The 27,804-nt window shown below is 42.6% G+C and overlaps 1 protein-coding gene across 1 annotated transcript in view; it reads left to right on the forward strand.

The window, feature by feature from the left end:
* Positions 1–266: 266 nt before the first annotated feature.
* Positions 267–27,804, forward strand: part of LOC140493952 (myelin-associated glycoprotein-like) — a 352,310-nt gene continuing 324,772 nt past the window's right edge. Inside the window, 4 exon segments of the mRNA XM_072592903.1 lie at positions 267–312; positions 7,188–7,553; positions 18,538–18,831; positions 19,569–19,850. Coding sequence (XP_072449004.1) covers positions 273–312; positions 7,188–7,553; positions 18,538–18,831; positions 19,569–19,850 — 982 coding nt within the window. The 5' untranslated portion in view covers positions 267–272.

Genomic DNA, 27,804 nt, shown 5'->3' on the forward strand with positions numbered 1-27,804 from the left:
CTGCCTGCAACAGTAGACTCAACAAGTTTAAGGGCATTTAAATATTCACTGGATAGACACATGGATGAGAATGGAATAGTGTAGGCAAGATGGGCTCCAGATTGGTTTCACAGGTTGGTGCAACATTGAGGGCTGAAGGGCCTGCACTGTGCTGTCATGTTCTAACTCTAACTCTAACTTGAGAGCTGTCAGACAAAAAGTGATGTCTCATTAACTCGTTTCCCTTTCAGAGCTTGCAAGGGAGAAGCTAATGAAATATCTGGGAGAGGACAATGATCGGGAAATCTTACTTCCTGCTGTCACTCCTGCAAGGTAATGTCATCATCGACTTGGTCAGGTTGCTGTCTGATTAATCTTTTACAAAGACGTCTTTATTGAGCTCTGATTGAGAACAATTCAGCAGTGAGCCAGTGCACACACTCACATCAAATCCGGGTCACATATCACCCTGTGCTCACCTATATACACCAACTGCTCATCTGACAACAGTAGTGGAGGAGGACAGAGATCTTCAATGTACATTGTAGGTCTAAAGTGGGTTCCAGAGGCAGTGAGTGGAGGGGGAGGATGGGAAATCAATGGGGATTATCCTGAAGCTGAAGTTTTATTAACCAATGGAAGTCAGTGAACCATGAGTCAGTCATGGGTCTGAGCTTTGATAAAAACTGGGAATGATGTTTATTCTGAAGTGACATGTTTGAGTGCAATTTTCTGAAACTTTGTTGATTTTTGACACAATTGCCCACTTCTCCTAAAATAAACAGGCTGCTCAGTGTCACACTTCCTCTGCATTCTCACTGTGATAGAAACCAGGAAGGGTGTGAGATAACCAACAGAGAGAGGAAAGGAAATGCACTCAGTGAAGAAAGGTGTCAAACATTCAGTTCCTAATTTACCTTTGCTCGCAACACATGCAGAACTCAGGCTAGAGGCACCTTGCTCGAGTGTTTCATACTGTCTGCATTGGGGTCAGTGCTGAGTTTGGGAACCAGTCAGTCTCCAATGCTGCATCAGAATCAACAATACAGCATTGTGGAGCATGGTCTAATTCTCTCCCTCTTACACTTTAATTTCTACCTTTTTGAGATTTGGTTCTCCATGATTACCAACCCCTTTGTCCAATGCATTGGGTCTCGATGTCATTGGCCCCACCACAGCTCTGCCAAAATTATGAAAGAAAGCCTCTTTTCCAACACCTTCCAGTTCTGGAGTCATTTCAGACTCCTTTGTGAACTCTGTTTCACTCTGCACACAGTTGATCTGAATTTCACCAGCTTTCTCAAAGTTTGCTGAGATTTCCAGCATCCACACTGTTTCCCTTTCAGTCTCCAGTAACACCACGACCAGTCAGAATCAACATGGCTCCTTCAATTTTTTTTTAAAAGCTTCCGTTGATAACTGCGGAGAGAAATCAGAGTTAACATTTCAGTTTGAGTGTCCCTTCCTCAGTTCCATAGATGCTGACAGACCTGCGGAGCTTTTCCAGCAATTACTGCTTTTGTTTCTGATTCACAGCATCCTCAGTTATTCCTTTTTTTTTATTGAGTTGATAATTATTCCCTGGTAAATTCCATGGCACGTCATGACTACATTCTGCCTATCAATATATAGGGAACATTTCTTCATGCAGTCTAGATTGTGGTGCCTTTGAAATTTGGACTGATGAGTGCAAAGTGAAATACTTCAAAAGTAGGCCTCTCTTTTCAACAATAATCAAGGGCAATCCACCAAAAAACAATGAACACAGACTGGCAGGGAAAATAGGAAGGTCTGTGGAAGGTGTCAGTCTGGTGGAGTTGTGGAAAACAGGGTTCATGTTGAACAAATATGTCAATCATTCATCACTGCTCCATGGATGAGTGAAGCCACAAAGTAACAAACTGAGCATTGCACTTAATTTCCAGAGGGATACAATTGAAATGTAGGAACACTACATTAAACCCGAATTGAATCCTGGTCAGACCACATCTGGAGTACTGTGTGCAGACCTGATGTTCACATTATAAAATAGACCCAGGGTATTTGAGAGAGTGCAGGGAAGATTAATACAGTGGATTTCAGAAATATGTGGATCAATGCAACAAGAAAGGATTAACAGACTGCTCTTTGCTGGCCGAAAGACTGATGTGATGAAGTTGTTCCTTTAACAAAGCTTTGCTTTCCATGGCTTTTTTTTTCAGAGAGATCGTAATTGACACAGACTCTGAAAAGGTTTTAGGGCCAGTTTGATAATAGCTAACAGATACTGCCTCAGACAGAGGCTTTCAAGTTTAAAAAAAATATTTGTACAATGAAAGGGGTGTGGCCAGTTCTCCCAGCTCAGCTTTTCTCTGGTTGCTTTTTTTTGCAGTAGTGTGAAGAACAGCTCCTGGGTCTACAGGCTGGTACTCTGTCTCTGACTTCTATCCTCTAAGAATTTGAGTTTGATTTTACCATTTGTGCCAAAGGATGTTTATGGCGATTGTTGCAAGTATTTGGAACAGCATCATTAATTTGGTCTGTTGGGTTTTGGAGAGGTTAAGTTATTCGGTATTCCATTTTCTGTTGTTTTTGTTTCATTCAGAAATCTTGTAAATAAATTCTGTTTTGTTTAAACTAAATGATTTGACCAACTGTATCTCTCCTAGAGTATCCACCTTGCACCTGCTTAAAACAACCAGCAAAGTTAGGGCCTGGGATACATTCTTGAAATGATTTAAGGGGTCTGGCCTGGTCCATAACAGATTGGGAGCTCTTTGAGGGAGTTGTTCTGTAGTTCCAAATTGGAATGAGAGTTATCAGACTCAAGGGCAGCGAGTGTTCGTGTTAGTGTCTTTTGTTCTGAATGTTGTATTTGGTTGATTTGAACAGTGCTTGGGATAGCAATGGCTCTTTCAGTCACCCAGAGATTTCTCTGGCTGGAAGAAGTGACCTTGGGGGTTTTACAAAAGGTGATTAAGGCCAAGCTGCTGCAATTAGCCAACAAGCTGGGGTTGGAACTGTCTCCTTCCATGATCAAAGGACAGATATTTATAGCAGTAGCTCAGCATTTGAATTTGTTGGAAACACCATCAGAACCTTTCGAGATGGATACAATTTAATTGCAAATGAAGCAGCTTGAGCTCCAGGCAAAATACAAGGGATTATGATGAAAAGTAAAGAAGAGAGGAAACGAAAAAGAGAGAGAAGAGAGACATAAGGAGAGTGAGGAAAGTAAGAAAGAGAGAAAGTTTGAACTTCAGAAATTAGCGCTTAGACAGGAAAGTCAGCTTACAAGGTTGGAGATGAAGGTTGAAGGTAAGCTTAGTGTGGAAGAGTTTGAGGATGAACAAACACATGGTAGCCAAAGACCTGGTTCAAGCATTGCCTCAATTTGATGAGAAGAATGAGGAAGTCTTTTTCATCTCATTTGAAAAAGTGGCTAAAAGATGTGGTGGCCAGTGACTCTGTGGGTTTTGTAGGTAGAGCAAGTGAGGTATTCACATCACTATCAGAGGAGGTATCTAGGGTATACGAGGAGGTGAAGAAAGCTATATTAAGTGCATAGGAGCTTCTGCCAAAATCCTACAGACAACATTTCAGGAATCTAAATAAGAACCCTGGTCAAACCTACATTGAATGTGAAAGCATCAAACAAAGTAATTTTTACAGGTGGATTAGAACATTAAAAATAGAGTATACCTACAGTGCTCTTAGAGAGACAATTATTTTGGAGGAGTTCAAAAATTCACTTTCTGAAGTAGGGAGAACACGTGGAAAAGCAGAGAGTTAAACTGGCAAGATTAGTAGCTGAAATAGCTGATGGTTGTAAGTTGGCCCATAAGTTAACATTTGGCTTCCAGAATCAATTTCAGTCCATGAGGGATAGAAACTGGGGAAAAATAGAAATCCTCACGTGGAAAGGGAAAGATAGATTTCGGTGAAGATCATCAGGATAACTTACCATAGGGTAAAAAGTAAACCCTTGAAGTAGACAGAGAAGTTAAAAAGTTCCCAGGTTTTCACTGCAATAAAGTAGGCTATTGGTTGGTTAGGAGAAGCACTGGGAAGCCAGCTGTAGGAATACAGGATAAGTCAGTGAATTCTGTTGGAGTGGTGACAGAAAGTACAGTGAAGGCTATAAAGTTGTACCAGAATGTACAATCTGGCTGGAGGTTGGTTAAGGAGGAAGTGCCAGATCTTCTTAACCTGCAAAGGTAAAGGTTACTCACATAGGCCAGGAGCAGCAGGTAAAGAGGTCATAATATTAAGAGACACAGGATCCGCTCAGTCTGTGATGCAATAAGGTGAGGAGACATGTACTTCTGAAGGGTTACTACCAGTAAAGTTACTCGTAACTGGAAATCACGGGCAGACAAAAAGCATTCAATTATGTAAAGTGAGGATAGAGTGTACAGTGATGAGTGGTGAATTTGTGACAGGAATACTGGACAAACTCTCAGCTCCAGGAATAACATTTGTCCTTGCTAATGATATAGCTGATATTAGTGGGTGGGGGTGCTACCTACTGTGGTTGAAAAGCTAGTGGAAACTCAGGCAACTGAAATCATGCAGGACACATATTCCTGGAATTTTTCCTCATTGTGTGGTAATGAGGTCATAAAGTCACCAGCTGAAACAGGAGAGATCAAAGAGTACAGCTAAGAATGTTGAAGTAGATTGAGCAGAGACCCTGCTTGATCAGATGGTTGAGACAAAACAGGAGCAGATAGATGACAATGCAGACATCTTTAGCTCAGATGTATTAACTTGGTTACAGCAGAAAGATGAAAATTTTAAGCAATTGCATCAAAAGGCATTCACAGAAAAGGAATGCAAATGAACCTCTGAATGTTATTATCTTAACAATGATGTCTTAGTGAAGAAATAGAGACCATCACGCATTCAGGCAGATGAGAAAAGGGCAGAAGTTCATCAAATTGTACTGCCAGTAGGTTATAGAAAGGAGGTGTTGTGAGTGGTGCACAAACTACCAGAAGGGGGGTCTTTTAGGAGTGAACAAAATGCCAAGTAAAATACCAAAACATTTTTACTGGCCTCGACGGCACAAGGATATAATTGAATTTTGCCAGACGTGTCACCATGTCAGATGATTGGAAAGCCACAGGCAGTAATAAAACCTGCAGATTTAAAACCTATTCCTGCATTTGAGGAACATTTTACAAGGGTCTTAACTGATTGTGTAGGACCCCTACCTAAAACAAAAAGTGAGATTCAGTAATTGTTAACAATAATGGAAATGTTGACTCAATTTCCAGAAGCTATTCTATTACCCAATATCACGACTAAAAGGATTGTAGAGGAATTACTCAAGTTTTTCATGAGATACGGACTCTGACAGAGACACAATCAGATCAAGGGTCAAACTTCACATCAAAATTAATCAAGAAAATTATGTACAGTTTGGGAATAACAAACACTTAGGAATAACACTGATAAGTAATCTAATCTAATCTAATCTAACAATTTAAATATACTGTGGACAATCCAGAATTGTTGGGAGTGCTAGGAAGATTGTATCAGACATTGAAGACTATCCATATGATTGAGATAAGGGAATTCCGTTTGTGGCTTTTGCGATCAGAGATGCATAAAATTAATCAACCAAAAACAGTCCATTTGAATTAGATTTTAGGCATGAAGTGAGAGGAAAATTGATTAAAGAGAAATTGTTAAGTCAGAATTCAGAGACCACATATTTGGACTTTGTGTCAAATTTTAGGGAACAATTAAATAGAGCTGGGGAGTTGGTTAGACAGCATTTAGAAGTATCGCAGCATACATAGAAACAGGAAGCAGACAAGAAATCAAAAATTCACAATTTTGCTCTCTGGGAATAAAGTATTGGTATTCCTCCAGTAATAGTTGAACCTTTAAAAGCAACGTTAAGTATATCTTATAAAGGAAAGGTTCAAATTATTCTGTTGTTTGTGTTTCATTCAATAATTAGATTAGATTACTTACAGTGTGGAAACAGGCCCTTCGGCCCAACAAGTCCACACCAACCCACCCAGACCCATTCCCCCCTTCACCTAACACTACAGGCAATTTAGCATGGCCAATTCACCTAACCTGCACATTTTTGGATTGGGGGAGGAAACCAGAGCACCTGGAGGAAACCCACACAGACACGGGGAGAATGTGCAAACTCCACACAATCGCCTGAGGCAGGAATTGAACCCAGGTCTCTGGCGCTGTGAGGCAGCAGTGTTAACCACTGTGCCACCGTGCCACCATTGTGTAAGTAAATTGTTTTGTTTAAAACTAAGTAGTTTGACCAGATGATTCTCTCCTGGAATATATACTCTACACTTGCTTAAAACAACTAGCAAAGTTCGGGTCAAGGCTACCTTCTTGAAATGTTTTGTGGAGTGTGACCTGTTCCATAACATTGATGGGTAATCTTAATGATGCTGTTAAAATTCTGAGAGGATTTGAGACAGTGAATTCGGGAAGAATGCATCATCTTGTGGGATACACCAGGGACCATTGACAGAGACAAGAAATCCAGATGTGAATTCAGGAGAAACCTCTTCACTGAGTATGCGCAGAATGTGACACTCCCTCTCATGGAGAGTAGTTGAGGTGAATCATGTCAATGTTCATAATGAGGGCACTGGATAAACACACAAGGGAGAAGGGGATAGAGGGTGTCAATGTTAGACATGGATAAAGAAAGATGGGATGCTTAAGTGGAGTAGCAACAGCAGTGTGGACTGGTTGAGCTGAATGGATTGTTTCTGTGATCTGTATCTAATGTATTGCCATAGATTCATACTTACCCTGAATTTGTTGTCCCTCTGCTCTGTCTCATCATTGTTCTCAAACTGCCCTCTAAGTGATTGCCTGCTTCCTGAATCCCATTATTAACACTGTCCTTCTGCACATCACCCTCATGTTGTGAGTGTTATAAATTAGATTGGGAGCCTGTAATTATGGAGGGTTTATGTCCGAACTGTTGATTCTCCTGCTCCTCGGATGCTGCCTGACTTGCTGTGCTTTTCCAGCATATACTCTTGACTGTAATTACCATGAGCCAATGTACAATGAACTTGTCCATTCCTGTGTCCAGTATTTTACTCCTTCCTTGTGTGTCCTGTAGCTGGTCTTTACTGCAGCTACTGTGCACCAGTGATGGAGGGAATGGATATTGAGTCTAATGGATCTACAGCCTCTCCAGTGCTAAATACTGACATTTCTCTCTCCAGCTGGACTGGCACTAGAGTGGGAAATCGACACACCACCTGAGGTGACAGTACAGGAAGGTTCCTGTGCACAGATCCCATGTCGTTACAGATATCCTTCACATCTGGCTAGTCAACGTCGAGATGGAATCTGGTTTAATAACGAGAAACCGGTCACATCATCGATAGCCTTTCACTCCCGGGATCACAGCAAAGAGTTGCCACATTTCCAACATCGGACCCGGCTGTCTGGAGACCTGAACGATGGAGCCTGCTCCCTGATTATAAACAACATCAGACAGGAAGATGCAGGACCTTATTTGTTCAGAGTAGAATTTGGGGGAATGTATAAATACAGCTACTATCCTGTAACCCAGCTGTATGTTTCAGGTCAGTGATATACAATAATTGCTCAGTTCAGACCCAACACTCAGTGCCAAGCTGCACAGCCTTGGGTTTGTTGCACCAGTTTTGCGGGTGTGCTCATTAGTGTCAGTACATTTTGGGACTCAATTACCACTCTGTTCCACGCGCTGTACCACTAGGGTAAAGGTTTTGATTTAATAGAACACAGAACATAGGCCCTCAATGTTATGCTAACATTTTATTCTACTCTAAGATCAAACTAACCAATATACCCTACATTTTACTATCATCCATGTGCTTATCCAAAAGTTGCTTAAATGTCCCCTGACTCTACTACCATTGCTGGCAGTGCAATTCCATGAACCAAGAACTCTCTGTGTAAAGAATCTATTTCTGACATCTCCCCTAAACCTTTCTCCAATCACTTTATAATTATGCTCCTCATGATAGCTGCTTCTACTTTGGGAAAAAGTCTTGACTATCCACTATATCTATGCCTCTTATCATCTTGAAAACCTCGATTAAGTTACCTCTCATCTTTCTTTGCCCCAATAAGAAAAGCCCAAGCTCCCACACCCTGTCTTCATAAGACATGTCCTCCAGTCCAGGCAGCATCCTGGTAAATCTCCTCTGCACCCTATCTAAAGTTTCCATATCTTTCCTATCATGAGGTGACTAGAACTGAAACACAATATTCCAAGTGTGATCTAACCAGGGCTCTATAGAGCTGTAGCAGAACCTCGCGGCTCTTAAATCCAATCCCCTTGCTCATGAAAGCCAACAGACTAGATGCCTTCTTCACAATCCTATCAACTTGGGTGGCAACTTGAGGGATCTGTGGATGTTGAACCTAAGATCCCTCTGTTCCTCCAAGAATCCCACCTTTAACCTTGTAACCATTCCAAACTGAATCACTTCACACTTTTCCAGTTTGAACTCCATCTGCCACTTCTCAGCCCAGCTCTGCATCCTGTTAATGTCCCGTTGCAACCTTCAATAGCCCTCCATGCTATCCACCCCTCAACCAACCTTCATGTCAACAGCAAACTTACTAACCCTTCTTTCCACTTCCCCATCCAAGTCATTCATAAAAATCAGAAAATCCAAAGGTCCCAGAACTGACCCCTATGGAATACCACTGGTAATTGAGCTCGAGGCTGAATACTTTGTATTTACCACCACCCTCTGTCTTGTAATTCTGTATCCAGACAACCAAATTTCCTTGTATCCCATGTCTCCTTACTTTCTAAATGAGTCTAATATGGGGAACCTTATCAAGCGCCTTGCTAAAATCCATATGCACCACATCCACTGATCTACTTTCTTCAATGTGTTTTGTCACATCCTCAAATAATTCAATAAGGCTTGTGAGGTATGACCTGCTCCTCACAAAGATATACTGACTATCTCTAACCAAACTATGGTTTTCTAAGTAATCATAAACGCAGAATCCTCTTCATTAATTTGCCCACCACAGCTGTAAGACTGATTGGTAGGTAATCCCCAGGATTATCAATGAGATTGAAATACTGTCCATTGTTGAATGACAGAATATCTTCATGCCAAACTTCAGACAGATGGAAAGTTAGTTGGATTTAGCTCTTTGAGTAGAAGTTAGAGTCCAGCTTTTAGGGTTGGTGAGATTGTCAGAAATACCAATATCTGGGACTTTCTCAGGTTCTCACTGAAAGAGAGATCTGTGTAGGTTCTCCTGTTGTATCGTGTCTCCTTCCATTTGCAGGAGAAAAAGACTAGCCTTCTGCACATTTTTGAGAATTGTTCTCTCAGTGACACATACAGATGTCATGGAAGATGGCAACCATCTCCAGAAGAGTGGTGCTAAACACTATCAGTACCTATGTCCCATTTATTCCAATCAAATTTTTCCATTAATTAAAGCAATAAACCTTCCCCCTAATCCCTCTTAAAATATTTGCTTCTATCCTTTCCAAAGTTACTTGACATTCAGTAATGATCAGGTGAATCACAGCTCACATTACTGTTAAGCAATTCTCCATAGTCGTAGGACCCATCAACCCTTGGTAAATATTATCATATTGTCTGTTCTGGCCATGTAAATAATTCTTCATATGGTTGAATGAGCAAACTCCACTGAAACAGTTTAGCAATTTTATTATTAGATTTATCTACAAAGGCTACAGTGTTACAAAATGGAGGTGAACACCTCTGTTAATTAAACCAAACATCTAGGAAAGCTCACCTCGCTTTATTATCTGTTAAAATATGAGTGACAGAGAACTCCTAAATTTCACTATTTAAAGAAAATGATATCAACTTATTCTTTAACTCTAAAAGTGAACATTAAACAATAACTATTCACAACCCTGGGCCCTCTTTTTCTTAATTGCTTATTACCTGCATCCAACTCTATAACAATATACTGTTCCATTAAAACACTTATTAAAATTACATGGACTTAATTTCAAAATCACACAGTGGCTGTCGTCTTTGGTGTCTTTTTTCTTCTAACTGAAGATCTCCCATGGTCGTCTTCTTTCTTTTACTGTGAATATGCTTCATATAAAAAGGTATCATTGATAGAGAGTGTTTCCTAATTTCTTGCATCTATCTCGATGGCAGTTGCTCTGTCTCCAATTTTCAAAATGCCTGTATTTTTATATCCCTTACATTGGATCATCTCATTGGTTTGATGTTGGCAAAACAGTAAGTTCAAACTTGATTGGGTTTTCGTATCCTGGGGCATAATTTGAACTAATTGGTTAAATTCAAATTGTTAAAACAACAAACAGAACTCAGATATCCATTTCACAGCCATATGTTACATATTTTCATTTTTCCAGTATACTCTGAGACTACCATATATTCATATACACAGGTGCTTGTAAGCTCTCACTTCAGAACAGTATTCAGTCTCTCTTAAAGGTGCAGTATGACTTCATGACACCTCCCCCCCTTAAGAAAAAAATGAACCACCATTATAAAAATGATAGCTTCATTTTTTTTCTAATTCTTAACCCCATTATAATGAAATACATAGGTCATTAATCTAAGTTAATTTCTGCATATACACATAAAAAATAAAACATGGGAATCTGTCCAATCTTACCTATATGTTTTCCTTTAAATCTGTGATAATGGATCTCTGATCACATTTTTATGACCTGCAACATGGTCAATTTGTAAATTAGAAGTCTGTAACATAAGACTCCAACAAAATAATCTCATATTCTGTCTTTGAATCATTCCAAGAATGTAAGAGGAGTGTGGTCCATGTACATAACTGTCTCTAACACATTGTTCATCACAAAATATTGAAATGTTGTAAAGCCAGTACCAAACTTAAGAATTCTTTTTCAATGGTAGTGTATTTTCTCTGCTGGGTGTTGAGTTTCTTTGAAAAGTAACCAATTGGCCATTCAATTCCATCATCATCTTCCTGTAGCAAGACAGCTCCAGCTCCTATATCTCTAACATTGATTGAAACTTTGAAGGGTTTCAAAAGATTTGGTGTCGCTAAAACTGGTGCGGTTGTTAATACTGCTTTTAAATTCTCTAATGCCTCCTCAAATTGTTCTGTTCACCAAAATGTTGTGTTTTTCTTTTGTAAATCTATTAACGGTGCTACCACACCACTGAAGTTTGGAACTCTGGGAGTAATTGCTTAGTCCCAAAAATTGAAGCACCTCTTTCTTCGAGGTTGATCTTGCAAATTCCTTGATGGCCTTCACCTTGGCATTCCTTGGGGTCAACCTTCCATGACCAATGTTATGTCCTAAGAATTCACCTCTGGTTTTGCAAAGTCTGTTTTCTTGATGTTTGTTACCATCAGGTTTTGCTTCTTGTAATCTTTCAAAAAGCCCTGTCAACTCTACTGTGTAATCTTTCCATGACTCACTAAATATCGCGAAAGATCACTACATCATCCAGATAAACTGCATAGTTTGTTAATCCGACCACAACTCTGTTCATGACTCTTTAGAGTATAGCTGGTGTGTTCTTCATTCCAAAAGGCATCAGTTTGAATTGATATAGCTCATTTGGGGTTACAAACGCAGAGACTCTTTTCGCTTTATTTGATAAAGGTACCTGCCAGTAACCATGCAGAGTAAGTACAACTTTGCCACGTAACTGGCTTGGCCAACTTTCACTCTACAGTCTTGGTATTGGGTATGAATCTGATTTTGCTGCAGCATGACCTTTCGACAGCCCACACAAAGCTGTTGAGTCCTGTCAGGTTTGTGCACTAACACGATCAGCAAACTCCACTCACTCTGACTCAGATCGATAATAGCTTCATTGAGCATCACATCCAGTTCCTTCTGGACCTGTGAATAGCATTCTCTACTTCCACCTCATGCAAAATAGTATAAGTCCTCCCCATCTTATTCTTGCATACTGTTATAACCAACCTCCCAACGGCACTCTTTGCCCCTTGAGACTGATAGTTCACTAACCTATCACACTCCTCAAGGACTTCCTCATTGTTTAACGTATCTTGAGGCATGTCAAACTCCATGACACCTGCATTTGATTCCTTACTCTGTGGGGCAGTAACTAGCACCTGTTTCTCCAGTTCCCTGTTTCTATTACGGTAAAGTTTCAACATACTCACATGACATCCCTGAAATATTTTTTTTCTATCCATCATCTTTACCAGATGGTTTACCTCATTTTTTTTCTCAATTTGATTGGGACCACAAAACCTGGCTTTGAAGTAATGCCATCCCTAGGGGAAATGTCTGATTTTCAAGTTTTTATCTGCCACCTGCTTCATTCTATGCTGTGCCCTCTTTAGGTGCTGTTTAGCTAACTCACGTACCTGATTTAGTCTCTCCCTAACCTCAGATACATAATCCAAGTGTGAGATCTCCAACTTCAGTCCTGTCAATTTTTCTTGGAATTAATTTCAAAGGCCCTCTCACTTCATGTCTGAATAATTACTCAAAGGGAGTAAATTTGAATTGTTGTCAAAACAACAAACAAAACTCAGTATCCATTCCACAGCCAAATGTATACTTTGTTGCTGCATTAATTTCTGAGAATTGTGCTCTATAAGCTTCTTTATGTCCAGTTATCATTTTGCAATGAGACTGGCCCACCACCCCCTGACCCGCAAGTCTTCAGTGTGAATGATGATCACTTTAAAGGGGCTGCAGGTCAGACCTACAAGGAAACACCAATTCTGGGAATTGGGCTGCTTCTGGATAATGTGTCTAAGGGTGGCATCACAGAATGACATGAGTTAATTGTTGCAAAACTGCTATTAGGGTCTGTATTTCAACACCAGGTGCATTAAAAAATGTAAATTTTTAAACAAGAACTGTGATGGTAGAATTTCCAGGCAGCAATGAGAAAGGTAATCTGGAAAAACACACCATAGAGCACAGAAAAATACTGCACGGAACAGGTCCTTCGGCCCTTAATGTTGCGCTGACCTGTGAACTATTCTCAACTGTCCCCCTATACTATCCCATCATCATCCATGTGCTTATTCAAGGATTGTTTGATGTTGCTGAGTTAACTACATTAGCAGGTACTGCATTCCACGCCCTTACCACTCTCTGAGTAAAGAACCTGCATTTGACATCTGTCTTAAATCTATCACCCCTCAATTTGTAGTTATGCCCCCTCATACAAGCTGACATCATCATCCTAGGAAAAAGACGTTCACTGTCTACCCTATCTAATGGTCTGATCATCTTGTATGTCTCTATCAAATCCCCTCTTAGCCTTCTTCTTTCCAATGAGAACAGACCCATGACTCCCAGCCATTCCTCATAAGGCCTTCCCTCCAGTCCAGGCAACATTCTGGTAAATCTCCTGTGCACCTTTTCCAATGCTTCCACATCCTTCCCGAAATATGGGGACCAGAACTGTATACAATATTCCAAGTGTGGCCGCACCAGCGTTTTGTATAGTTGCAGCATGATATTGTGGCTCCGGAACACAATCCCTCTACCAATGAAACCTAACACACCATATGCCTTCTTCACAGCACTATCCACCTGGTTGGCAACTTTCAGGGATCTATGCACATGGACTCCAAGATCCCTCTGCACATCCACACTACCAAGAATCTTTCCATTGACCCAGTACTCTGCCTTCCTGTTATTCTTCCAAAGCGCATCACCTCACATTTAGCTGCATTGAACTCCATTTGCCACCTCTCAGCCCAATTCTGCAGTTTATCCAAGTCCCCCTGCAACCTGTAACATTCTTCCACACTGTCCACTACTCCACCGACTTTAGTGCCATCTGCAAATTTACTAATCCACCCATCTATGCCTGTGTCTAAGTCATTTATAAAAATGACAAACAGCAGTGGTCCCAAAACAGATCCCTGTGGCACTCCACTAGTGACTGGACTCCAGACTGAATATTTTCCATCAACCACCACTCGCTGCCTTCTTTCAGAAAGTTAAAAATCACACAACACCAGGTTATGGTCCAACAGGTTTAATTGGAAGCACTAGCTTTCAGAGCACCGCTCCTTCATCAGGTGGTAGTGGATTTTTATCTTTGTACACCCCAGTCCAACACCGGCATCTCCAAATCATGACTTATTTCAGAAAGCCAGTTTCTAATCCAAACTGCTAAATCACTCTCAATTCCATGCTTCTGCATTTTCTCCAACAGCCTATGTGGAACCTTATCAAAGGCTTTACTGAAGTCCATGTATACCATGTCAACTGCCTACCCTCATCTACATGCTTGGTCACCTTTTCAAAAAACTCAGTGAGGTTTGAGAGACATGACCTGCTTTTGATGAAACCATGTTGACTATCTGAAATCAAATTGTTGCTTGCTAGATGATTATAAATCTCATTATTTTATGATCCATTCCAAAACCTTTCCTACAATAGAAGTAAGGCTCACTGGTCTATAATTACCTGGATCATCTCTACTGCCCTTCTTGAACAAGGGCATAACATTTGCTATCCTCCAGTCCTCTGGTACTAAACCTATAGACAATGACAACTCAAAAATCAAAGCCAAAGACTCTGTTATCTCCTCCCTAGCTTCCCAGAGAATCCTCAGATAAATCCCATCCGGCCCAGGGAACTTGTCTACTTTCACGATCCTTTGTAGTCTAATGTCTCGTACCTCATTCTTCTCCTGTATAATATTCTCCTTTTCCTGAGTGCAAACCGATAAGAAATGTCCGTTAGGCACCTCTCCAATCTCTACATGGTCCACACTCAACTTCCCACTTCTGTCTTTGACTGGCCTTATTCCTACCCTAATCATCCTTTTATTCTTCACATACCTATAGAAAGCTTTAGGGTTCTCCTTTATTCTATTTGCTAAAGACTGCTCGTGTCCTCTCTTTGCTCTTCTTAACTCTCTCTTTAAATCCTTCCTAGCTGATCTGTAACTCTCAATCGCCTTATCTGAACCATTTTGCCTCATCAACACATAAGCCTCCTTCTTCTGCTTAACCAGAGATGCAATTTCTGTAGTAAACCATGGTTCTGTAGTAAACCTTATTACTTCCTCCCTGCCTGACAAGAATATACCTATTAAGGACACGCAATATCTGTTCCTTAAACCAGCTCCACATTTCCATAATCTGCATCCCCTGAACTTTGCTATCCCATTCTGTGCATCCTAATTCTTGCCTAATCACATTGTAATTGCCCTTGCCCCATCATTAAGTCTTGACCTGTGGCGTGTACCTATCGCTTTCCATCACAAAACTAAACATAACTGAATTATGGTCATTCCTCTCCAAAGTGCTCACCTACAACCAAATCAAACATCTGGCCTAGATCTTTACCAAGCACCAGATCCAGTGTGGCCTCCCCTATTCGACATACTGTGTCAGGAAACCCTCCTGTACACATTGGACAAAAACTGATCCATCTGACGTACTAGAGTTATAACATTTCCAGTCAATGTTGGGGAGTCAATGCCACCCTGTTCCTTTCACCCCTGTCCAGAATAATGTTGCTAATCCTCTCTTCCACCTCCCTGGAACTCTGCGGAGGCCTATAAAAAACTCCAAGCAGTGTGACCTCTCCTCTCCTGATTTTAACCTCAGCCCACACTACCTCAGTAGACGAGTCCTTGTCAAAACTTCTTTCAGCCACCGTTATACTATCCTTGACTAACAAGGCCACGCCTCCCCCTTTTTTACCACCTTGCCTGTTCTTAATGAAAGATCTAAACCCTGTTGCCTGCAACATCCATTCCTCACCCTGCTCTATCCATGTCTCCGAAATGGCTACAACATTGAAATCCCAGATACCTATCCATGAATTCCTACTTTCCACTTAATTGTCAGGTATTGGTTAATAGTACAAGAAGACGTTAACGTTGGTAAAAGGAATAAAAGTTTTAGAAATTTGGAAGTATAAGGTACAGAAAGATGAGCTCAGCTAGTTAATCCCCCCTGCCCCCCCCCCCCCACCCGCCCCCCATCCCCCTCCCCCAACCCCATGGCATACATGGTGTCATGGAGACTTGTTGTGGTCTGGACCAGCCTAACTGCAGTAAATTACAACAGCTGCATAAGCTTGAACGCTGGGTTTCAGAGCTCGAGCAGCAGCTCCAGTTACTGAGCTGTGTCTGTGAGGCAGACAACAAAATGGGTAGTACATTCAGGGAGGTGGTCATACCACACGTTAGGGGTAAGCAGGCAGATAGGGAATGTGGGAACACCTGGCAATCTAAGAGAAACAGGAAGGTAGTGAGGAGTTCTGAAGTCCCACTCACCAGCTGGTTTTCCATCTGGATGTTAGTGATGGTGATGGATCCCTGGAGGAGTGCAGCAACAGACAAGGCTGTGGTACCATTGGTGGCCCACCTGGACCAGGAGAGATGAGGTAAGAGTGAAAGGGCAGTACGAGAGGGGGTTATTTAGCTCAGGGACAGAGAGACATTTTTCCTGTAGTCAATGTGACTCATAGGTAGGAAGGGGTTTATTGGGCATTTTGCTGGTGTTGTTGGGGAGGTTTATATTCATTGAGTTGTGGGTGGGGACCAAGTAAGAATATGAGACCTTTGAATTCTGGAACAGAGTTACACTGCATGTTTGTGAATGCAGATTATAGGTAATTAAACCAGGAAGTGTCAGGCACAATTTGTCTTGGTTGATTATGGTGTAATAATGTGATACTAATGGACACCTTGCTCAAGGAGAGGCATGTCTGAGTGTTAAATATCCCTGGTTACAAAGTGTTCAGAAAATACAGGATAGGAAAAAAAAGTAGATGCTCTGATATATTTGTTAAGGCGGGAATTACAGGATTGGAGAAAGGGGAGCTTTCAGAGGGTTCAATGACAGAATCACACTGGCTGGAGCTCAGGAACAAGAAGAATACAGTGACAATACTTAGTGTAACATACAGACCACCAGCTAGTGGGAAGGATATCGAGGAATAAATCTCAGGGGCAATTATAGAGAGATGTAAACAGCATACAATCTTTCTGAAGGAGGACTTTAGTTGTCTGTATGTAGGCAATGATAGTGGTCATGAAAACAGGTAGAGATTGTTTTCAGGATAATTCCTGATACCAGTATGTGTCCAGCCCAACAAGCAAGGGGTCACTGCTGGCCCCGCTTCTTGGGAATGAAGTGACCAGTCGACCAAGTGACAGTGAGGGAACATTTAGGGGACAGTGATCATTGTTTCATAAGGTTTAGGATGGAAGAGGGAAAAGACAGATGAATCCATAGTGAGAAAAGTCGACTGATGGACAGCAGGCTTCAATGAGACAAGGATAGAGCAAGGCTGTAACCCTGACTGAAACCACAAAGATTAACAGGAGAAACAAGAGCTGAACAATGAACTACCTTCAACCACAAGATGGCTGGAGCAGGGTAAACAAATATCCCCTCAATAGGTAAAGGAGGGAAAATAAAATCAGGGCTCCCTGAATGCAAAGGAGGTCAAAATTAAGTTAAAGAAGACAAATGGTTTTGTCCAGGTGAAACTCAGCAGGTCTGGCAGTATCCGTGGAGAGAAAGCAGAGTTAGTGTCTTGAGACATTTACCCTTTTTAATAACCAGATCATTTGCCAAATTTGAAAACACAGAGAAGTATGAGGTGAAATACTTTGGTACAAAAGACACAAAATACTGGAGAATCAATGGCAAATAAACATAATAATCTAAAGAGTGAGCAGGAACAAAGAGACAAAAGTGTACATATGCATAAGATATTAAAGGTGGCAGGACAGGTAGAGAGAGAGCTGCTAATAAAGGCTTTAAGGCTTTAAGGCTTAAGGTATTTAAGGCTTCATTAACAGGACTATACAGTACAAGGGCAAGGAGGTTAATAAGTTATAAAGACATTGTTTAGAATTCAGCAGGAGGATTGTGTGTTGTGCTGGATCTCACACCATAGTGAGGACAAAGTGTGGAAGTGAATTCTGCAAATGATTCCAGGGATGAGAAATTTCAGTTCTGATGACAGGTTGGAAAACCTGGGGCTGGTTTCCTTGGAGAGGAAAAGGCTAAGGGAAGAGTTGGACAGAGGAGAGACTGAGAAATTGGCCCTAGACATTAAAGAATCAAGAACTAGAGGTCACAGATTTACAGTGTTTTGCAGAAGAGATGAATGTGGAATGAAGAAAGCCTTTTCTCCCCACAGTGAGTCGTTTGGTCTAGAATGCACTGACTGAAAGTCTGGTGGTGTCAGGTTCAATTGAGGCATTTAGGAGGAGTCTGGATAGTTATTTAAACAGACACAGTGCACATGGGATGGAGTAAAGGTAGGAAATTGGCATGAGGTCAAAATGCTCAGAGAACCAGCACAGACACAATAGGCTGAATAGATCTATTTCTTCAAATTTCAAATACATAAAGGAGTTGGTTGGCCAACTGGGAAAAGTGTTATTATTTCATGTTGTGAGCTATGGAGTGGTGGGGCTATAGTGAGGGTGCACTTCTCCAGTCTCAGCACTAACCCTCAGTACGGAGATCATCCTGGTTGACATGTTTTATCATGTAGGAGTGTGGTTTCTATTTGATCTGATGCTCCATGCAGTATTTATCTAAGAAGATCCATTCTCTGTGTGTTAGATTTCACAGATAAACCTCTGATACACCCTGTGGAAGTTATCACAGGAAAGCGTGTGAACCTAACCTGCATCTTCAATACAACGTGCAATGGAACAGCACCTGCCTTAACCTGGGATACTCCAACTGCTGTACATGGATCAGTCTCAATCACTGTCACTCGGCATGGAGTCACTCTGAGCTATACTTCTGTTCTGAGCCTAACACCATCACTCAGACACCAGGGACAAGCCCTCACCTGCAGAGTGAGTTATCCAACTGTGTCATCAGAGCAGACTCTCGTACTGACAGTGCAATGTAAGTATGGACATCTCTCATTCAACTTTTGCTTACATTGTGCACAGCAAGATCCCAAAATTCCCAATGTGCTGTGCACTGCATTTCAACTGAGCAATTTCAGACTGAGAGTGCAGAGACAGTTTACTGACATTACAGATGGCAATGTTGCACTCTCACAGAACTAACATTCAGACAGAGGTGCTTTCCTTCTGCACTGACGATCCATCAGTGCTGCATCGCCTCAGTAACTGACCATCGATCAGTGTGGCGCTCAGTGCTCACTTACTCTCTGATCGTGTAGCACTCCCTCAGTACTGACTCTCTGACAGTGCAGCACTCCCTCAGTACTGACACTTTGATAGTGCGGTACTCCCTCAGTATTAACCATCCAACAGTAAAGTTGCAACAATCTCTCAGCACTGGATATATATGCAGTGGATAGTGCATATATGGAATTAGCTGCCAGAAGATGTGGTGGAGTCTGGTACAATTACAACATTTTAAGGGTATTACAATTGGTATAAGAACAGGATGAGTTTCCAGAGAGATAAGCCAAATCTTAGAAACTAGGACCTCAGGATATCTGGTCAACATGGATGAGTTGGTCCGGACTATTTAAGCACTGTACAATTCTATGATTCTCCTGTCTTCACAATGACCAGAAATGCCTACTTCTTCTGTGATTTGTGGGTAAAGAAACTGCAATGGTATCTCAGCTTTCATATACTCAGGAACTGATCATTATTTGTTTTTAGACCCACCACAGAATCTCTCAATTACTTCCCTGGATGGGATTAAAGATTCATCCATCAATATAATTGAGGGGAATTCTGCAGTCATAATCTGCTCTGTCAAGAGCTTCCCAGTATCTAACCTGACGTGGAGACACCTTAATGTCACAATGAACAGGACACGTTCCAACAATGAGCTGTGGTTGGAGATTCCTCACATTACACCCAGGGAGACTGGAGACTATCAGTGTGTGGCTAAGAATGAACATGGAGCAGTGGAGAGCTCCATAACCATCACTGTGACATGTGAGTTTATACAGACTGCAACATCTCTCAGATGTACACACACAATAAAACCTAGACACATACACACATTACCAGCTCTCATTCTGTGTTGAAGCAATGACAACACCAGAGTACCCAGGCACTGTTTAGCAATCAGCACCCTACACAGAGAACTACAGATTTTTTTCTTTTCTCTATCATTGCATCCATTTGTACTGAGTACAACAGCAAACTGAGAATATTGTAACATTCAGGGAACACTGTATTGCTTTGGCTGCTGCTGTCAACCACAGTGGTACAAGAGTGCTGCTCGTTGTCGAGTTTTCAATAGATCACTAAGTGACATGGTGTGAGTCCAGGGGTTCAATAAGCTTTGAGTTATTTAGACAGTTCGAGGATTACAAAAACAAAGAGAGACTAAGAGAATGACAAACAGAGAGAGACTGATAAGGAAAGAGAAGTCAAAAATAGGTTCTATGCAGAACAAACTGCTGCTAAAAAGCCAACTGAAGGCCACTCATTGTGTGGGCTTGCAGCACAGGAAGAAATCCCTGCAGCTGTTTGACCACTCTGTGCAGTTGGGACTCAGGTGAGATTCTGGAGACAAGTTGTGTGCTGTAGTTAAGACCCATCAATACTCCAGGGAGCCAGGAGGTGTCACTAAATGTTGGAGTTAAGTTTCAGAAAAACACTTAGGATCTACTGAGGTCCCAGAATAAAGTCATGAATAGGTCAGAAAGAGATTAACCAAAATTCCACTTTCACATTTAATGGGTATGATGAGCCAAAGCATCACTAACATCTGGGATATTGCTGACACATCTGTTTTCACTTCATTTTTCATTTGGTGTGCTCTGCAGGCTCTTTATTCTTTAATTCTGGATACTAGAAAATATCTGAACCATACACTGGAGACTCTACTATTGTGTTGTTTTCCGTGATAAATCTAATTTCTATTCATTAAAAACTGTTGAATCTAGTGGCTTCCTTGTCGAAGTAAGTATCAGAAAATTAAATGTTGTTGACTTGCTTTCAAGCATGGTCAGCAGGTAGCTATTGACCAGGTCTGGTCTGGACTCACACCATGTCACTTAGTACTCCAGCGATCAAATAATATCCAGTGACTGACAAGCACCAGGGCACATACTGGGGACATGAACTTTCTTTTATGGAGATAGACAGCAGCTCCAATGCTGAGGGAATATAATGACAGCTTACACAGGCAATCTCCATCAGAAATGTGACACAGAAACTTACACAGGGGGAAAATGAATGCAAATTCAGAGGCATCAAAGACTGAAAATCAGCGTGATGTGCACTGTTCAGTCACAATGTTATCTTCCTTCATTTTTAGATGCACCACAGAATCTCTCAATTACTTCTGCTCACATAATTAAAAACCTATTGATCACTACAATTGAGGGGAATTCTGTGGTGATAATCTGCTCTGTCGAGAGCTTCCCAGCTTCCAACCTGACGTGGAGCCATCTTAATGTCACAATGAACAGGACAAGTTCCAACAATGAGCTGTGGTTGGAGATTTCTCACGTTACACCCAGGGAGACTGGAGACTATCAGTGTGTGGCTGAGAATGAACATGGAGCAGTGGAGAGCTCCATAACCATCACTGTGCAATGTGAGTGTACACAGCGTTCAACACCTACACGAGAGGGCAAACAATCAGAAATGTGATACATAATACCACCGATGACAAAGATAGGAAAAAGGGATGAGGTCCTGCAAGAAGAATTTGGGGAGCTAGGAAGTTGATTTAAAAAAAACAGGCCTTCACAGGCCTAATCTCTGCACTACCTCCAGCACCACTCACTTGGTGAGAACAGAAATACGAGGGTTGTCTGGATGAAGGCATGGCTGGAGAGATGGTGCTGGAGGGAGGGTTTGAGATTTCTAGGACTCTAAGATCCTTTTGGGGGATAGTGGGAACTAGACCTGAACTGGAATGAGGTCAGCATCCTTGTGGGGAGGTTTGTTCACTCTGTTCGGGAATGTTATCACTACATTGGCAGGAGGCTTGTCTCCTGGATGACTGGTTCAGCACAGGGAGATGCACAGACAGAATAAGAAGAAACAGCAAGTCAGTCAGAAAGACATAGGAAGCATTGGTTAGTTAAGGCTGAAGGGAGATTGGCAAGGTTGGATGGTATTGCTTTAATGGAAGGAGTCGGTGAATAAGGCAGATGAGTTGAGGGCACAAATTAAACCTGGGAGTATGATGTTATTGTGGTAGCCGAGACATGGTTGAGAGGGGGAACAGGATTGGCAGCTCAATATTACAGGAGACATAGTTTTCAGGTAAAATAGAGAAGGAAGTAAAAACAATTGATTTGGGGCTCAATTACAGCAGGAAGGAGGGATGGCATGTTAGAAGGGTCCTCAAATGAAGCCATATGGATTCAACTTAAAAACCAAAAAGTAAAGATCACATTGCTGGGAGCGTGCTGTAGAACCCCAGACAATCAGAGAGGAATAGAAGAGGTGTGTAGACAAATTTCAGAGAGTTTAAAAGGAAAATAGTAGTGACAGTGGGAGATTTCTTCCTTCCCAGCATTGACTGGCACAGTCATGATGTGAAAGGTTTAGTCTGACTGGATTCCTAAATGCATCCAAGGAGAAGCTTTTAAGCCAAAACACAGAAAGGGAACAAGAATGGGCTGGTCTTGTACTTAATTTTAGGTCATGAAGCAAAGCAATTGGTTGAAATATGTGTGGGGGAGCAGTTTACTGACAGCAATCATAACTCAATCAGATTGACCTGAGAAACAACAAGGATGGACCTGAAATCCAAGTTCTAAACATTGGGAAAGTCCAATGTTAATAAGGTCAGACTTGATTTACTGAGAGTAGGCTGCGTGCACATACTTTTAAGTAAATCTATGTCAGAATATTGGGACATATTCTGAAAGGAAATTGGGATTGGATAGAGCCAACATGTTCCAAGGAAGAAAAAGGGGGAAACCAACAAATCCTGTGAACCCTGGCTGTCAAGGGACAGGTGGGATTGGATAAAGAAATAGAGGAGGGCTCACAGCAGGCATTGTCAGCTCAAAAACACAGAAGCACTAAAGAAATTGAGGGTTTGGTTAAGAAAAGGAAGGAAGTATATGTCAGGCATAGACAGGATAGACCGAGTGAATCCTTATTCGGGATTAGTGGTGCTGGAAGAGCACAGCAGTTCAGGCAGCATCCAAGGAGCAGCGAAATCGATGTTTCGGGCACAAGCCTTTTACCGAGTGAATCCTTAGAAGACCATAAAGGAAATAGGAGTATACTTAAGAAGGAAATCAGGAGGGAAAAAAGGGGATATGAGATAGATTTGGCAAATAGAATTAAGGAGAATCCAAAGAGTTTTTACAAATACATGAAGGAAAAGGGGTCACTAGGGAGAGAATAGGGTCCCTCAAAGATCAGAGCTGAAAAATGTGTTGCTGGAAAAGTGCAGCAGGTCAGGCAGCATCCAAGGAGCAGGAGAATCAACGTTTTGGGCATTAGCCCTTCTTCAGGAATGAGAAGGGTGTGCCAAGCAGGCTAAGATAAAAGGTAGGGAGGAGGGACTTGGGGGAGGGGCGTTGGGAATGTGATAGGTGGAAGGAGGTTAAGGTGAGGGTGATAGGCCAGAAAGGGGGTGGGGGCGGAGAGGTTGGGAAGAAGATTGCAGGTCAAGAAGGCAGTGCTGAGTCTGAGGGTCGGGACTGAGATAAGGCGGGGGGAGGGGAAATGAGGAAGCTGGAGAAATCTGCATTCATCCCTTGTGGTTGGAGGGTTCCTAGATGGAAGATGAGGCGCTCTTCCTCCAGGCATCGTGTTGCCATGGTCTGGCGATGGAGGAGGCCAAGGACCTGCATGTCCTTGGTGGAGTGGGAGGGGGAGTTAAGGTGTTCAGCCACGGGATGGTTGGGTTGGTTGGTGCAGGTGTCCCAGAGGTGGTCTCTGAAACATTCCGCAAGTAGGTGGCCTGTCTCCCCAATATAGAGGAGGCCACATCGGGTGCAGTGGATGCAGTAAATGATGTGTGTGGAGGTGCAGGCGAATTTGTGATGGATATGGAAGGTTCCCTTGGGGCCTTGGAGGGAAGTGAGGGGGGAGGTGTGGGCACAAGTTTTGCATTTATTGCGGTTGCAGGGGAAGATGCTGGGAGTGGAGTTTGGGTTGGTGGGAAGTGTGGACCTGACGAGGGAGTTGCGGAGGGAGTGGCCTTTCCGGAACGCTGATAGGGGAGGGGAGGGAAATATATCCCTGGTGATGAGATCTGTTTGGAGGTGGCGGAAATGACGAAGGACGATACGATGTATCTGGAGGTTGGTGGGGTGGTAGGTGAGGGGCAAGATTCAAGGTTCAAGGGGTCCAATTGCCACCAGGACAGAACTCCACTGGTCCTCACCTACCACCCCACCAACTTCCTGAACTGCTGTGCCCTTCCAGCACCACTAATCCAGAATAAGGATTCACTCGGTCTATCCTGTCTATGCCTGACATATACTTCCTTCCTTTTCTTAACCAAACCCTCAATTTCTTAAGTGCTTCTGTGTTTTTGAGCTGACAATGCCTGCCGTGAGCCTTCCTCTATCTCTTTATCCAATCCCACCTGTCCCTTGACATCCAGGGTTCACAGGATTTGTTGGTTTCCCCCTTTTTCTTCCTTGGAACATGTTGGCTCTATCCAATCCCAATTTCCTTTCAGGAGGTATCATCCTTCGTCATTTCTGCCTGACCTGCTGTGCTTTTCCAGCAACACATTTTTCAGCTCTGATCTCCAGCATCTGCAGTCCTCACTTTCTCCCTCTAAGATCAGCAAGGCGGCCTTTGTGTGGAGCCACAGAAAATGGGGGAGATACTAAATGAGTATTTTGCATCAGTATTTACTGTGGAAAAGGATATGGAACATAAAGACTGTAGGGAAATAGATGGTGACATCTTGCAAAATGTCCAGATTACAGAGGGGGAAGTGCTGGATGTCTTGAAACGGTTAAAGGTGGATAAATCCCCAGGACCTGATCAGGTATACCCGAGAACTCTGTGGAAAGCTGGAGAAGTGATTGCTGGGCCTGTTGCTGAGATATTTGTATCATCGATAGTCACAGGTGAGGTGCCGGAAGACTGGAGGTTGGCTAACGTGGTGCCACTGTTTAAGAAAAGGGGTAAGGACAAGCCAGGGAACTATAGACTGGTGAGTCTAATTGTCTAATGGGCAAGTTGTTGGAGGGAATCCTGAGGAACAGATGTACATGTATTTGGAAAGGCAAGGACTGATTAGGAATAGTCAACATAGTTTTCTGTGTGGGAAATCATGTCTCACAAAGTTCATTGAGTTTTTTGAGGAACTAACAAAGAAGATTGATGAGGGCCGAGAAGTAGATGTGATCTATATGGACTTCAGTAAGGCGTTCGACAAGGTTCCCCATGGGAGACTGATTAGCAAGGTTAGATTTCATGGAATACAGGGAGAACTAGCCATTTGGATACAGAACTGGCTCAAAGGTAGAAGACAGAGGGTAGTGGTGGAGGGTTGTTTTTCAGACTGGAGGCCTGTGACCAGTGGAGGGCCAAAAGGATCGATGCTGGGTCCTCTACTTTTTTACATTTACATAATGGGGAGGCACGGTGGCATAGTGGTTAGAACTGCTGCCTAAATGAATACTTGGTTTTGGTGTTCACTCATGAGAACAATAGTTTAGGTATCGCCATCAGGGAGATGGAGTGTAATATACTTTACAAAATTAGCTCAGACAGACAGGGGGCTCTGAGTGACCTGGCAGGCTTAAAACTAGACAAATCGCAGGACCAGATGCAGTGTATCCCAGGCTGCTGAGTGAGGCAAGGGAAGGAAATATCAGGGGCACTGGCAAATATTTTCAATTCTTCTGTGGTCATTGGAGAGGTACCAGTGGATTGGAGAGAGCAGTCAATGTGGTATGAGCATCCATGAATGAATGGCGATTCATTTGCCATATTCTACTCCAACTTCAACAAGGCTTTAGATAAGGTCCAACTTGGGAAGCTGTTTGCGAAGGAGAACGTCCATGGGATCCAAACAGCATTGCTGAATTGGATTTGGAGTTGGCTGAGTGGCAGGAAGCAGAGGGTCATGGTTTGAGGGGTGTTTCTGTGACTAGAAGCCAGTACCCAGTGGGGTCTCACAGGGATCATGACTGGAGCCCTTGCTGATTGAAGCATATATAAATAATTCAGAATTTAGGAGGATTGATCAGTCAGTTTGAGGTTCATCCAAAACTCAGTGAGCTGATAAACACTGAAGCATTCCCTCAGTATTGACCCTCGGATAGCGCAGCACTCCCTCAGTACTGACTCTCAATACAGAAGCACCCCCTCAGTACTGACCCTCTGTCAGTGCAGCACTCCCTCAGTATTGACCCTCGGATAGCGCAGCACTCCCTCAGTACTGACCCTCTGACAGTGCAGCACTCCCTCAGTACTGATCCCTCTTACAGTGAAGCACTCCCTCGGTGCTGACCCTCTGACACAGCAGCACTCCCTCAGTACTGACCATCTGACAGTGCAGCACTCCCTCAGTACTGACCATCTGACAGTGCAGCACTCTCTCAGTATTAATCCTCTGATAGTGTGGCACTCTGTCAATACTGACCATCCGACAGTGTAGCACTCCCTCAGTGCTGACCCTCTGACAGTGCAGCACTCCCTCAGTACTGACCCTCTGACAGTACAGCACTCCCTCAGTACTGACCCTCTGACAGTACAGCACTCCCTCAGTACTGACCCTCTGACAGTGCAGCACTCCCTCAGTGCTGACCCTCTGACAGTGCAGCGCTCCCTCAGTACTGACCCTCTGACAGTGCAGCACTCCCTCAGTACTCCCTCGGTGCAGCACTCCCTCAGTACTGAATTGAAGTGTCTGCTATGGTTACATGATGTGTGGAGGAGGAAACCGCGCTGCTATCTCACCTTTCACATTGTCGGGATCTAGGATGTGTTTGACTATCATTGTAATGAACTGATCATTATTTGCTTTTAGACCCACCACGGCATCTCTCAATTATTTCCCTGGATGGGATTAATCCAGGTTCATCCATCAATATAATTGAGGGGAATTCTGCAGACATAATCTGCTCTGTTGAGAGCTGCCCAGTATCTAACCTGACGTGGAGACACCTTAATGTCACAATGAACAGGACAAGTTCCAACAATGAGCTGTGGTTGGAGATTCCTCACGTTACACCCAGGGAGACTGGAGACTATCAGTGTGTGGCAGAGAATGAACATGGAGCAGTGGGGAGCTCCATAACCATCACTGTGACATGTGAGTTTATACAGACTTCAACATCTCTCAGATTTACACACATACACACAGACAAACACATACACATTATCAGCTTTCAGACCGTGTTGAAATAATGCAAATTCCTGAATGACTAGGCACCCAACTGAACAAGCAGCATATCTACCCAAAACTGCAGATTTATCTGTTCTAGGTTATTTTTTGTTGGATCAATTTGTCCTGCGTACAACAATTTTGTAACATTCATGGAACATGATATTGTGTTGGTTTGTATTACTGGAAAAGTGCAGCCAAGTCAGGCAGCATTCCAAGAGCAGGAAAGTCAGATTTTGGGCATAAGCCCTTCATCAGGAATGGAGACCCAAAACGTTGATTCTCCTGCTCGTCAGATGCTGCCTATCTGGACTCTGGTCTCACTTTCTCCTGGTTTGTATTTTTCAACATGACACTGAGGTTAATCCAAGGATTCAGCGTTGGTTTGAGTTTGATTCAGTTACACAATTCAAGAGAGAAAGAGAGAGAAAGGATGTGGCACAGAGGGAGAGATAACACAAGGTGGAGAGTGCAAGAGAGCGCATTAGAGTTTAGAAGGATGAGGGGATATCGGTTTGAAACTTACAAACTACTGAATGGCCAGGACAGAGTGGACATTGAAAAGATGCTGACAAGAGATACTAGGACCTGAGGGCAAAGCCTTAGAAT

This window comes from Chiloscyllium punctatum, chromosome 23 (genome assembly GCF_047496795.1).
Source record: "Chiloscyllium punctatum isolate Juve2018m chromosome 23, sChiPun1.3, whole genome shotgun sequence".
NCBI lineage: Eukaryota > Metazoa > Chordata > Chondrichthyes > Orectolobiformes > Hemiscylliidae > Chiloscyllium > Chiloscyllium punctatum.